Below are 14008 nucleotides of genomic sequence, written 5' to 3'. Positions count from 1 at the left end.
TGCAACAAGAACAGAACTAGAAGAAAGGACTTCAGAATGCTGGTAACTCACAAATTCTTCTGTATTAGAAGCCTGATGCTGGGAGATGGCAGTAGAGGATTGGTTGGATCCATTTTTGGCCCAAATGTAAAACTTTCTAGGTACAGAGAAAAATAGATGAAAGACAGGCAAGGAAAAGGGGAGAAGACAGAAAGAAAAGGGAGGCAAGAATATGCATTGAGGGCCAGAAAGGAGGAAAAAGGGGTAGTCAGAAGTAAAACAGAAGAAATGACAGTAGATGGAGAGAATAAAACAGGAATAAGAGAGAACAGAAATGAAAGGGAAGGAATAAACCCAGGAAGTGGAGCAGGACGAGAGGAAAGCAGCAGGGAGTTCTAGGTGGGGAGTCCTAGCTTGCCAGGAAATAGGAGAAAAATGTAGGGGGCCTGTGTGGTAATGGGAAGGACTCTTCCTTACCCTTCAGTCCTCATTTCAGGCTCCTCTTCCCCTAGTAAGCTTGGTTTGGGTGGCTAGTGTTTTGTCAGCACTCTCTACTTGCCCTTCTGGCTTCTTCACCTCTCATCTACATTTGAATACACAAGCACGACAGTGCAAAGACCTGGTACAGGGGATGAAGATGACTAAGAGGAGAAATACTGAACTGGGGATGGAGGGGAGGAGACAGGACACTTCCTCTACTGGAGGAACCCTATCTTTGTCTGAGCTTTCCTCACCCATCACATACATCCCACAAAGCAGCACATAAGAAGCCAGGTTCTACTGAGAGCAAATCAGATTTCCCTTTATTTCCATCTTCACCAGGGGGTGAGGCATAAGGAGTGGTCCAGGTGCCTGGATTCTAACCTCCCACGTTTGCTTGGACTTTTACCTGAGCCCATGCCATCCCTGCCTGATTTTAAATGTTTCTTCCTTTTCTGGGTATTTACTCCGCAAACACCTTCATTTCTTCCCCAACACACCAAAGGCCCAGGTGCACGTATCTCTGCTACAGCCTGGATGATAACCTAGTTGTATCTGTAAATCTGCGATTTTCCGCAAGCATTCGGCAGCAGGGCCTGTCCCAGGGAGACCCCAGGCGGAGCCCGCTCCTCCGGACTAGAGCGGGCAGCGCGCGGAACACCCTCCGGCCACATGCCAGGAAGGAGGACGTGCGGGCACGAAACGCAGCTCTCGCGGACAAGAGCGACCGGAGGGCGGCACGGATCTCAGCAGTCCCAGTGGCCCGACGCTCGTCTCGTAGGTCCGCGCCCTCCCGCCTGAGCCGGGTCACCTCGCGCGCTATCTGGTTGAAGAGGCCCCGTTCCACCACGTGCAGTACGACCACGGCGTCGCTGGACAGCTGCTGCTTCAGCACCTGGAACACAATGTCTCCCTGCGACCGGCGTCCTGTGCTCCGCCGCGTCCCCTGCCGCAGCGGCCGAAAGCACCCCTGCTGCTGCAACATTCCCGACGGCGAAGTCTCCCGGGAGCCGGCCTCCTTCTCCTTCGTGTCCTCCGCCCTCCCGGGCTGGGACTTGGGTCTCCAGACGCAGGGCGGGCGAGCTATCCTGCCAAGAGCAGAGGCGGCCCGCGACTCTTATCTACAGTCCCACCTCGCCCACATGGCGTCAAGGAGGGCAGTGGCGGGCCATACTCGGGTGTGATTGTCCTCAGAACGCAGGCACCGCCGACTGATGGTCAGGGGGCGAGGACAAACGGGACAGGGCTCCTCGAGATGCTAATTGGCTGGAGAAAACAGATGCCGGACGTTGATTGGATGAGGGGGAGACAAAGGGTGGGAGGAAGGACTCGTGCATAGACTTGGGGCCTGAAAAGGTCTAATCCTGTCTGTGGGTCTCAGGAAATTTGGGGCATAAACTGCCTGTGGAGTGCTCCTTCTCCACTTCAAATGAGCCTTCTCAGGATTTCGGATCACCGGTTTGTTACAACGCTGTAGCAGTTTGGCTCTTCTTGGACCAGGGGAGTGGAAGTTGGTTTTTCTATTTAGAGAGAAGATACTGAGAACTAAGAGGATACAGCAGTATTATTAGATATGGCTTTTCCCAAGGCAGGGGATAAGGAGGAAGCTAGGTTGCCATCTGGAGTCCAGGAAAAATAAATGTCATGAGGATAAATGTAATGCCCCCCATGGATCCCGTCGCCTAGCTCACAAGTTCTTCATAGGGAGACTTACGAACTTCCCGTGAAAAAAAAATCGGCAGTTTCAAGAGACTGTAAACTCTGTGTAACTCAACAGGGCTAAAGCTACAAAAAGCTCAAATTTAATCTTAACCTTTGCAATGGGGTGAAAGAATGGAACTCTTAAAGTCTCAGATTGGGCTAAGGTATCACTAAAGGCAGAGAACAAATATAGAGAATCCCCCCTTCCCCTCCATGCCAAAGAAGTTAGTGCTTCTCTTGAGGATTTATTACAAAGGATGAGGCTTGGCTTATCCCTTACTTCAATGATGTAAGAAATCGAAGAGAGGCTGAGAGAAAAAAAGAGGATTTCTTTGGAGAGGGTTACTGGAGGATTAAGGAGTTTAGAGCTTTATTATTTTGAACAGTATCAGACTGACAGAACCAAGAGTGTTCTTGGGTCTCAAATCAATAAAGAACTTTTTATTATCTAAGAGTAACCAAGAATTATGGAACCCGCTTGTGATTTCATCCATGGGACAGAGAAATTAGGATTTTGCAGATGTCTAGTAAGGGACCATGAAGGGAAAGAATAAAGTCTTTTTTTCTGTTTGTCCCCTGTGGAGTCCTGTTCTTTTGATTAATGAAAGATCTTCATTAATTAGTAAAGTATCTGGAATAAGGTGGGTGATCTTTCTTCCAAACTTATACTGGGCAGACAAATATCATGTTGAGTCATTGGTACCACAATGCAAGAGTATGATATCGGCAGGACATAGTGGCTTCATCCTAAAGGGTAGCTTATGATCGGACAGCATGTCATTTGGGCTGTTTAGGCCACAGAGGAGAAGCTTGGGATAGCCGACAATCATCATATACGAACAACAAACACACAAGCAAATAAGTTCCTAAACTGATTTCAGAGAACTATGAGTGCTATGACGGAGAAGGAAGAAGACACAGTGGGGCAGAGAATGACAAAAAGGATCTGAGTAGGTGATCTTGGAGCTGAGATATATGTAAGAAGGAAACAACACCATGAAGAGCTGGGGAGTGGATGATCGGGAGAGAAGGAACTCCCTCCAGCATGCTTGGTACATTTGAGAAATAGCAAAAAAGTGGGAATAGTAGGACGGAGTGGACAAAGTGAGGAAAGGTGGGGTGGCCGAGAAGCAGCCAAGGGCCAGACCACACAGGCCTTGAGGCCATAATAAGGGTTTGGGATTGTACTGGTAAACATGAAAGGTTTTAAGCAGGAGATTTGCTCCTTCCTGCTTTGTGAGGGTGAGAGTGGAAAGAAGCAGATCAATCTGGCAAACACTTTGCAGATGTGATTATTTTAGGATATTGAGTTGGAGAGATTATTTGGATTATCTAGGTCAGTCCAAATACCTTCACAAATGTCCCTATAAAAGAGAAGCAGAGGGAGATTTGATACAGACAAAAGAGGAGGTAGCAATGTGACCAGGGAGACAGAGATTGGAGTGATGTGGCCACAGGCCTGATAATGCCAGGTCATCATTAGAAGCTACAAGAGGCAAGGAAAGGATTTTCCCCTAGAACCTTTGCCGGAAATATGGCCCGGATGACAGCTTGATACGAACTTCCGGCCTCCATAACTATGAGTGAAAAAATGTCTGCTGTTTTTAGCCACCAAGTTTGTGGTGATGTTACAGCAACCACAGAAAACTAATACAGGTGACTTGGAGTAAGGTTTTAGCAGTGTAGAGGGCCAGAAGTGATTGGATTCAAGATATATTTTTACAGATAGTATCAGCAGGACTAGCTGATGTATCAATATATGGTGTTGGTATTACAGAAGAGTCAAGGATCATTCCCAGGTTTTTGTTCTGAACAAGTGGGTGGATGATGGCAACATTTACTGAGATAGGAGAGGGGCAAGGATTGTTAAGTGTTATGTGTTAGCCACACTCATGTTTGAGAAAATATCAATTAGCTTTTGTCACTGCTCTCTATGTGCCAGGCACTGTTCTAGTTCTTAACTCAATTATCAGTGTAAAGTGGGCAGTTAGATATGAGTCTGGAGCTGAAAGAAGGCTAGGCTGGAAATATAAACTGGGAGTCATCAGTGTACTGTATTTAAAGCCATGGGGCCAAATACATCAAACAAGAAGAAATATAAGAGAGGACTTTGTCCAGGGCCAAAGCCCAAACCAGAGGACACTCAATCTGTTTTGCCTAGACAGTGGATAAAGATCCAGCAAAGGAAAGGAGGAGCCGATGAGGAGGGAGGAAAACCAGGAGTGTGTGAAGTGACAGAAGCCAACCTGTAGTGGAGGTTGGGGCGTTGCATGGAGGGAAATATCTACATTGTCAGATGTTGCTCTAGGGGTAGAGAGGCAGAGAACTGACCGCTGCCTTTAGCAAAGTGGCTATCCCAAGTGGCCTTGACAAGCGCCATTCCAGTGGCTCGGTGGAGAGAAAAGCTCCATGCGAGTCAACTGAAGAGGGAATGAAATGCGGAATAGTCCGCTGCAAATCTAGGCAACTTTTCGGATGACTTTTGACGGGAAACAGAGGGAATGGGCCGTAGGTGGTGGTTGCCTTGGGGGTCTGGAGAGGGCTCTAATTGGTATTAAAGGTATCTGATTCTGGGGCTTCCCTGGTGATGCAGTGGTTGAGAGTCCGCCTGCCGATGCAAGGGGCGCGGGTTCGTGCCCCGGTCCGGGAGGGTGCCACGTGCAGCTCCGCGGCTGGGCCTGCGCGTCCGCGTCCGGAGCCTGTGCTCCGCAACGGGAGGGGCTGCAACGGTGGGAGGCCCGCGTACCGCAAAAAAAAAAAAAAAAAAAAAAAAAAGTGTCTGATTCTGCAGCACGTGTTTGCTTCTTGGTGGCAATTGGGTGGGGTGGGGGGAAACGAAGGTTAAGTACAAAGTAGGAACAACTGCAGAAGCCACGTCCCTGGGCAGGTTGAAGGGGCTGGGGTCGGCGCAAGGGAGGAGGGCTTCGCCCTACTTATTCCATTTCCCCATAACTTTGGTCACCAAGCACAAGCGGTTGCCGCGGAAGCGACCCGTCCACAGCCCCCGCAGGGCTCAGCAACGAAGCTGAACAATTCGTGTGGGAATCAAGGCTCCCAGCAGGCGTTGCGCTGGGCGGTTAGTGCGCAGGCGCGCGCAGCCAGCCTCCGACTCTCCCCTCCCCGGCAAGCCCCGGCCCCAGTTCCAAGCTGGAGCCACCGACGCGAAGGGGGACGGGTTCCTCTTAAAAGAGAAACGGAGGCGGCGCGCGCTAGGTGGGCCCCTGTCCTCCCGCCGCTCTCCGGGCCTGCGCGCGATGCTGGGGAGGCGCAGGCGCAGTCGGGATGAGGGCGGGTGGGGGCGCTCAGGTAAGGCCGGGGTGGGAGTGGGCCGCGGCGGGAGCTCTGGGCGGCCTGGGAGCTGCCTTAGGAATTGGCCCATCCGACGCAGTGTGAGTGTTCAGTGGGGCGGCCCGAGACGGAGTGGGCCCCAGACCCCCCCTTACCCGCCCTCCTGTCCCGGCTCCACCCACAACGACCCAACTATGAGGAGCTCTCCCAATGCACACGACCTCTCCTTCCCTCATCAACCAGTAAAGACCCATGCCCTTTTGAAGATGAAACTGTTACCTTACCCTCTGCCCCTTCCTAGTCGAAATTTCCTTACCCATAGCTCCAGTTCTTCACGTCAGTGGGCCCAGGATCAGGCCATTCTGACTTTGATGCAGTACCCCTGCCTCCCACCCCCAAGATACCCACCCCATAGCGCTAATTTACACGCCCTGTAATGGAAGCAGAGGTGGTTTGGACCCAGTGGCAGCGAATGCTATTGCAGTGGTTTAGTTCTGCTCCAATTCACCGTTGAGGAAACTGAGGCCCCAGCGGTGGGTGGAGCCGGGGCCTCTGGCCTCGGATCAGGTCGGCCCACACGCGTGTCTCCCCGACCCCGCAGGCCCTGGTACTCATGGCTGCCTCCCCTGCGGACGCGTCCCGCAGGCGGCGAGAGAAGCGGCGGCAGCTGGACGCGCGCCGCAGCAAGTGCCGCATCCGCCTGGGCGGCCACATGGAACAGTGGTGCCTCCTCAAGGAGCAGCTGGGCTTCTCCCTGCACTCGCAGCTGGCCAAGTTCCTGTTGGACCGGTTAGGGGCCGGGTCAAGGGTTCTGGCGGAGGGCACCCAGGCTGCAACACCCAGCACCCTACCCGCCCCCTTTCCCCCACATCAAGTGCTGGCCTGCTGCTCCTTCCCACTGGCAGATTTATCACTTCAGCAGTAAGGCCAGTGTGATTTGTGGCCTCCCAGGGTCTCCCCCCACCTCTTGGTCCAGGAGAATAGGGGACCCCGTAAGTGTGTGAATGCCCAGAGCTGAGGGCAGTTGGCCACATGGGCCCCCACCTGACCTGCCTCTTGTCCCCCTGGCAGGTACACTTCTTCAGGCTGCGTGCTTTGTGCAGGTGGGTAGGGAATGGCTAGGGGTAGAGGATTAGAAGCCAGAGAGAGAATAGGGGCAACAAGGAGTTGTGTGACCCAGAAACACCCTCCCTAAGGGGATTGGATAAGAGGGAGCCTTGAGTGAGTTTGGGAAGAGATGGGGGAGTTGGGGAGCCCAAGGAGGCAGCCTGTGGAGAAGGGAGCAATATCTCAGAACCCTGGGGTTTGGGCTCTGAAGAATGGTAAACTGGATTAGGGACCAGGGTTGCCCAGGGGGTGGGGGTACAGGGCTGTCTGAGTGTGGATCTCCAGGATGAGAGGAGAGGACCTCCCAGCTCACCTTGACTGTTGCCTTCACTGCTCTAGGTCCTGAGCCTGTGGCCCCCAAGGGTCTGCAGTATCTGGTGCTCCTGTCTCATGCTCACAGTCGAGAGTGCAGCCTGGTGCCTGGGCTGCGGGGACCTGGGGGCCGAGATGGGGGGTTTGTGTGGGAGTGCTCAGCCGGCCACACCTTCTCCTGGGGCCCCTCTTCAGGCCCCACATCTCCAGAGGAGCCCAATCCGGTCCCCCTTGCAAGTACTGGCCAGAGAAGCTGGTGCCCAGAAGCCAGGAGTGGGCCAGAGCCCGCAGGTAGGCTGGGGGAAAGAAGAATTATGGAGAAAAAGGAGGGAAAAGTGTTCTTGTCCCTGTAGCTCAGAACCCCATTCTTTAAAAATGATCCTCTCTCCGTGGAAAAACTCTATGGTGACAAGGAAATACATCCTCAAATATACTTTTAGGTATGAAAAGCAAAATACAGAATTGGATGTATGGTATATTACCGTTGGTGGAAAAATAAGAGGAGAAGGGAAAATATTTGTATGTACTTTTGAATGTATAGGATATTTCTGGAAGGGCATGTAGGAAACCAGGTTACCTGTAGGAGGAATGAGGTGGCTGGGGTATAGTATTGGAAAGGAGACTTTTCACATGGTTCAAAAAAAAACCCTTTTTTTTGAACCATGTGAATGTACCATCTCTAAAATAAAACAGCCGCTCCCACTCCAGTAGCCTCTGCCCCCTCTTCCTCCTTCCTAAGAGTCTTCCTACCACTTCAGACCTTAGAACTCCACCTGTCCTCATCCCTCCAATACAGGGTTCCTTCCCCTTTGACCCTACCTATGCCAACAGGTTTGGAATCTAAGCATGATGAGAGGACTGAGGAGGCCAGGTTGCCCAGGTGAGTTTGGGGTTGGGGGGGACAAGATAGACCTGGGTGGACAATGGGAGTGAGGGAGCACGACCTCATGCTTGCCTTCCTTGGACCTGCAGAGAGGTGGGACCCCCGCCAGAGGCCTTCCCATCCCTAGGAGAAGAAGACGGGGAAGAGGAAGATGAGGATGAAGAGGAGATGCTCAGTGATGCCAGCCCATGGACCTACAGCTCCTCCCCAGATGAGCAAGTTGGGGCTGAGGGAGGATGCTGAGCAGAGCAGGAGGAGGGAGGGGGTGACTGGCTGGGGAACCCAGAGCTTTGCAGACTTGAGGGAGGGGCTTGTTGGTGGAGAGGGCAGGGTAGGCTTTGGAAAAGGCAGAAAGAACTAGAGGCTTTGGATTGGGTGGAAAGGAAGTTAGGCTCTGGCGGAAAATGAAAGCTGAAAGTAGGTATGAACAGGGAGCCTGTGGTAGGGGTAGGGTTGTTCTGAGTTTGGGATCTTTGCAATTTAGGGGTTGGGGTTGGGCTGGGGCTGGCTGAGAATCCAGGGAGATAATGCCTTCCTCTTCTTCATTCTCCTTTCAGCAGTGAGCCAGATGCTCCCAGACCACCCCCTTCCCCTGTCACCCATGCACTTAAGGATGGGGAGATACCCCCGGCCCCTGCAGCTGTCCCAACTCCTCTTGCTTCGCCATCCTCATCAGCATCCTCATTGGGTTCTGGAGCTCCTCTGCCTGTGGAAGTCAGGATACAGCCAGAGCTCAGTGGGACCCCTCAAGCAGACCAGCAGACTGAGCCCCTGGCCAGGTAACCTGATGGCTGAGACAGAGGGCAGGGGCATCCTGGGACATGGCCCTCCCTCGAGGCCCTCTGCTCCCTCTTTGCTGCCCGTAGCCCTGGGAGTCAGGCTCAGTCTGCTCTGGCCTCGGCATGGGATGAGGACACTGCTCAGATCGGCCCCAAGAGAATTAGGTAGGACTGGGGGAAGTGGCTCTGGGTGGGGAAGGGAGCAGAGCGAGGTGGAGGAGAGCCTGCACAAGTCCTCATGCTTCCTATTCTCCTCCCCCAGGAAAGCTGCCAAAAGAGAGCTGCTGCCCTGTGACTTCCCTGGCTGCGGAAGGATCTTCTCAAACCGGCAGTATTTGAATGTGAGGATGTGAGGGGTACAGGTTGGGTTCTGTGTAGCCTCATGGGTGGAGGAGAAGGGCTGAAGGAAAAGCTGAGGCAAAGAAGCCTAGGGTGTGGGGGGAGTTCAGAGCCAGGGAGAGAAGAGTTGGGATGGACGTGCAGAGCTTGCCTATAGTTGATAATCACTAATCCAGATGACTAGTAGATAAGGCAGAAAACCAAGCCTCAGGTGCGCAGCTGCTGCCCACTACTGCTTGTTACACAGGCCCTCTGATGACCACATGCAGATGATGGTGGCATTCCTCAGGCTTTTGGGGTGCTAGTGACTATTCTAAGCACTTGATAGGTGTCAAGTCTTTTGATCTTCTCGGCATTCCTATGAAGTGGGTGCTGGTACTACTCCTGCTTTGCAGATGAGGAAACCAAGGAAAACAGAAATGTCAAGCATTGCCCAAGGCTTCTCATCTAGTGTGTCATGGTGCTCGGTTCCTCACTCCATCGGGCTGCCTCGCCCTGCTGTCTCATGTGGGTGGTCCTCACTCCAGGAGGATTAGGGGACAGACCTGTCCCCAGCCTCACTGCAGGAGAGGTTTGAGGCACAGAGAGAGAAGAGTCCCAGTCCCACACTCAGCCAGAGCTCTCACAGGGCTCTGAGGCCGGGAGAGGACCCAGACCCGAGGGATGGTGAAGCCTGGGTGGATGGGATTTGGGAGGGGGGAAGGTCCCCAAGTGGTGGTGAAGCTCTGGGCTTCTGAGAAGAACATTCAGCAGGGCTGGTCAGACATACTTGAGTCTATTAATGGAGGAGACTGAAGTAGCCCCCAGTAGCAGTTTAATTATGGGAAAATAGGATTATGGAGAAAGGGAAAGCGCATGCAACTTAGTGAGCCAGGATGTGAAATTAGACCAGATAAAAAGAGAAATATTTCCCAGAAATACTTGGGGAGTTAAGGTTGAAGAACACACTATCCTTAAAAGTGTTCCAGGTTGAGAAGGAGTGTGTGTGTGTGTGTGTGTGTGTGTGTGTGTGTGTGTGTGTGTGTGCTTCCAAAGCAGATTTAGGAGAAAATGATATAATCCCATGGTGAGCTATTAATAAAAAGTAGGCCATCTGAGTGATATTGTTGTACATTGATTTTGATATCAAGGAGAATAATCATACCCATCAAAAAATGTGTTCCCATCCCTGGCAGATGGCAAATCCATAGTTAGGGAACCAAGAGTGTCACCAGAAGTGCACTTTTTTCAGGGACCTGGGCATTGCAAGGTGAGGTTGTGACGAAGAGGTGAGATAATGGAAGTTGAGGGCAGGATAGGGTGAGGGCAGAGTTTGGGGTCAGGAAGGGATGGGATTGGGGTGCTCATGTATAGGTGAGGACTGGCCAGGATGATATGAGCTGGCGGTGACAAGGAGAACTGTTGTGGGAGAGGGCAGAAGAGCCTGCCTGCTGGGTCAGCTCTGGTGGTTGCCCTGAGGAAACCATGTGCTTCCTCCCCTAGCACCACAAGAAGTACCAGCACATCCACCAAAAGTCCTTCTCCTGCCCAGAGCCGGCCTGTGGGAAGTCCTTCAACTTTAAGAAACACCTGAAGGAGCATGTGAAGCTGCACAGTGGTGAGTGGTGGAAATGCCTCCTCACCTCCCCCTGTGGGTCCCTTCCCCTCCCCCTGTGGGTCCCTTCCCCTCCCTCTGTGGGTCCCTTCCCCTCCCTCTGTGAGTCCCTTCACCTCCCCCATGAGGCCAATCATCTCCTATCTGCAGGTCTTGTCACACTGCTCTGGGATAACTCTGACTCACACACTCATCCTGCACTCTCTGTGTGTTTAGATCCTCCCTGCTTGAAACTGTTCTAGGTGCTGGGCTACAGCAGTGAATAAAGCAGGCAGTACTCACCTAAGATGTCCACTCTAGTGAAGGGCTACAAAGAGCTGTGAAAGGTGCTTTGAGCAAAGACCTAAGTGAAGGGAGGAATGGAGGCTTCGCCACATCCACATGAGAGGCAGCACATGAGAGGACCCTAAACTGGCATCTGCAGGCCTGTTCCAGGAATGGAGAGGAGGCCAGGAGATTAGAAAGGAAGGAAGAGAGGTCAGATAGGTGGTAGGGGCCTTCAAGACCACCATCGGTTGGCAAATGTGATGGGCACCAGTGCGGTGGAGGGAGGGACAGAACTGATTTTAAAAGGAGCATTGTGGCTGCCATGTGGAGAATAGGGGATAGCAGGAATGTGCAGTGCACAGTGATAGTGACCTAGACAGTCAAGTTGATGAGAAGTGGCTGGAGACTGACAAGAGAGTGAAGATGGAGCCAGGGCTACTGTGGGAAGAACAGATTGTCCATGGGTAGGACTGTGGAGTCAGGGGTGACTTGGAGGGTTCCAGCCTGAGCCAACTGGGCAGAAGGTGATGTGGCTTCCTGAAAGTTAGGGAGAAGCAGGCCTCAGGAAAGGCACATGACATTTTATTTGGGACATGCTACTTAGGTATCCCAGAAAACGTGAATCTCGTGTTCAGGGGAGATGTTGGGCAAGAAAAAAGTGTTCATCATGAGCATATGGTGTTTAGAGCCATGGGTGGAGTGTTCCTACAGGGAGAGAGTGAACATAGGTAGAGAAGAGGTCTGAGCAGGGCAGGTAGGAAGGGCAGCTACAGAGGTGCTGTTGAAGCAGGTGAAGAGAGCAGTATCTGAGGAGCCAAGTGGAGAAAGTGCTCCAGGGAGGAGGGAGGGGTGAGATGTGCCGGTGCTGCAGAGCTGAGTGAGATGAGGATGCGAACAGGCCACCAGGCAGGGCGATGGGAAGCCATCCTTGACCAGATGACAAAATGGCATGTGACAAGGGAGATGACAGCCAGAATGGACTGGGTTCAGAGCAGAGACGAGCTAAGGAAGTGTAGACAGCAAGTATGGACAACTCTTCAGAGTTCTACTGTGAAGACAAGCAGAGAAATAGGTGTAAGTTGGAGGGCTGTGAGCCTGACCACAGAGATGGGAATGATCCCACAGAGAGGAAAGGCTTGCTGATGCCAGGGTGGGTTGAGCAACCTTAAGTCGTTGAGGAGGGGTGTATCTGAGCACAGTTGGAGGGCAGCCACAGGGAAGCAGGGACTATTCACATATATGGGCACAGAAGCAAGTTGGCTGGTGGATTAGGTGGGGGGAGGATGTGGGCATTCTCTCCTGGCTCCTCTTCTTGGTGACTTATAAAACGAGGTCACTGCTGAGTGAGGTTGGTAGAAAGAGGAGGTCGTGTGGAAAATGCCCTTCTGAACTCTAGAAAGTGGGAGAGTGAACTGACCAAGGAGATGCAGAGGCATTGTGTGTGTGCGGCGGGGGTGAGACTTGACACTTGTAGTTGTGTGTGGAAGTAGAGCTCAAAGTGGGGTGAGGGTGGGGTGTTGTAGGTTGTGTTTCCGCCCCCCTTGGCGTACGTGTGCCGGCCTGGATCAGGCCAAGGGTTGTATTTGTCCTGAGTTGGGCTTTAACCGAGCAGGCACAGCTGAGGAAGAGAGGGACAGGTGAGTTGGTAGTGTGAGTGGAGGAAGGCTACAAAGATGCCCTGGAAATGAACTGGGCAAAGAGAGGGGAGGGGGACAGTGGGAAGGCAGTGGGCTGCTGGACCGGCAGCCTGGAACTGTGGGATAACTGTAACAGGACAAGGTAGGGGGCCCTGGCTGGAACTGGGATGTCTGAAATTGTGATTTCAAGGTGGTGCAGTGATGGGGCATGATCTGGGAATGGTGGCTGAGAAGGGCTGTGGGGGGCGGCCAGGTCAGTGAAGGTCAGGGAACAGGGGAGGGGAGTGCTGGACATGTAGAAAACAAACTGACAGCAGTGGTGATGGCTGAGGAGGGGGCCTGGAGCCAGAGCTGTGTGGAGTGCGGGAGCGTGATGGGGATGAAGGCTGTAGGGGTGTGTGCGTGGTCTGATGGCAGGGTATACAGAGCAGCAGTGGTTCAGAGGTCTACAGGATGCCATGAAAAGCAAGGCTACCTCCTCTGCTGCAGGAGGTGTAAGAGAAAAACCACAGCAGGCCTGTGAGAACTGCTGGAGACGGGCGATGGGCAGGTGCTGTTAGAGCTGGCAGGGGGGCAGGTTCAGGGAGAAAGGAGAGGGGATTGGCTCTTGACACCCACAGGGCGTCTGACAGGTCACACGGCACTGTTGGGGGGTGGTGGGAGGAGTAAGATATGCAGGCTGAATAGGGACAGTACTCCTTTGGGGGACAGTGGGGGTGGACCAAGGAAGGGCCTCAGCTTGGGGATGGATGCTGGGCTGTCCCCCATGTGCCCACAGATACCCGAGACTACATTTGTGAGTTCTGCGCCCGGTCTTTCCGCACCAGCAGCAACTTGGTCATCCACCGGCGCATCCACACTGGAGAGAAACCCCTGCAGTGAGTGTGGGGAAGAGAGCCCGGGGTGGGGGGAAATGGGGAGGTGCTGGCAGGACATCTGGGCAGTTGGGACCAGGAGGAACCCCTGGGGAAGTCAAGATGGGCTGAGGCCCGTTTCTTCCCCCTGCTGTCCCTGGCTCAGGTGTGAGATCTGCGGGTTCACCTGCCGCCAGAAGGCGTCCCTGAATTGGCATCGGCGCAAGCATGCAGAGACGGTGGCTGCCTTGCGATTCCCCTGTGAGTTCTGCGGCAAGCGCTTCGAGAAGCCAGACAGTGTCACAGCTCACCGCAGCAAAAGCCACCCCGCCTTGCTCCTGGCCCCACAAGAATTAGCTGGTCCATTGGAGTCCTGTTCCAGCATCTCTGCCCCTGCATCCCTGGGGACCGACGAGGGATCCAGGCCCTCTCTGGCTCCTCAGCCTCCCACACTGCTCCCTTAGCAGTGAGCACTCCCCAGAATTTGGGGAGCCAGGGACTGGAAAGGAGCAAGAAGGGCCAGATGACTGGTCCCTGGGGACTAGGGTGATGGGGAGTGCAGGGCAGGGGCAAGACTGTGCTCTAGGGGAGCCAGGCTACTTTAGTCTTCCTAAAGGACAGAATAAACCCAGTATTTTACATGGACGTGTGTGAGCAGAGCAGCAGAGCGAGTGTTTTGGCACCTGAGGTATAGGAATCTTGATTCCTTTGGAAGCAGGCTCTCCTGGAATGTGCCTGAGTGCACCCTGAGTGCAGGCCTTATTCTTCTCTCTGCAGACCCCCACCTG

The 14008-nt window shown here is 53.3% G+C and overlaps 1 protein-coding gene across 2 annotated transcripts; it reads left to right on the top strand.

Moving 5' to 3' along the window:
* The first annotated feature begins 5238 nt into the window (after positions 1 to 5238).
* Positions 5239 to 13860, top strand: ZNF692 (zinc finger protein 692). 2 transcript variants are annotated; one of them, XM_060006735.1, is made up of 12 exons: positions 5239 to 5373; positions 6050 to 6237; positions 6520 to 6551; positions 6895 to 7158; positions 7699 to 7747; positions 7840 to 7965; positions 8308 to 8529; positions 8617 to 8694; positions 8792 to 8870; positions 10351 to 10465; positions 13145 to 13244; positions 13387 to 13860. In XM_060006735.1, the coding sequence occupies exons 2-12, from the start codon at positions 6062 to 6064 to the stop codon at positions 13682 to 13684; spliced, it is 1539 nt and encodes a 512-aa protein (XP_059862718.1). In that variant the 5' UTR covers positions 5239 to 5373; positions 6050 to 6061; the 3' UTR covers positions 13685 to 13860. The 2 variants fall into 2 exon arrangements, with proteins under 2 accessions (XP_059862718.1, XP_059862719.1); XM_060006736.1 differs by lacking the exon at positions 5239 to 5373 and adding an exon at positions 5466 to 5549.
* Positions 13861 to 14008: the final 148 nt, after the last annotated feature.

This window comes from Delphinus delphis, chromosome 3 (genome assembly GCF_949987515.2).
Source record: "Delphinus delphis chromosome 3, mDelDel1.2, whole genome shotgun sequence".
Lineage (NCBI taxonomy): Eukaryota > Metazoa > Chordata > Mammalia > Artiodactyla > Delphinidae > Delphinus > Delphinus delphis.
The sequence above is the reverse complement of the archived record's forward strand: the minus strand, read 5'-3'. Positions and strand labels throughout refer to the sequence as shown.

Bases quoted from the DNA above. Each gene is read 5' to 3' on its own strand.
- ZNF692 (XM_060006735.1), top strand. From the start codon at position 6,062: ATGGCTGCCTCCCCTGCGGACGCGTCCCGCAGGCGGCGAGAGAAGCGG. The intron at 8,530-8,616 runs GTAACCTGATGG...TGCTGCCCGTAG, and splicing joins CAGACTGAGCCCCTGGCCAG to CCCTGGGAGTCAGGCTCAGT. The intron at 8,871-10,350 runs GTGAGGATGTGA...TTCCTCCCCTAG, and splicing joins CAAACCGGCAGTATTTGAAT to CACCACAAGAAGTACCAGCA.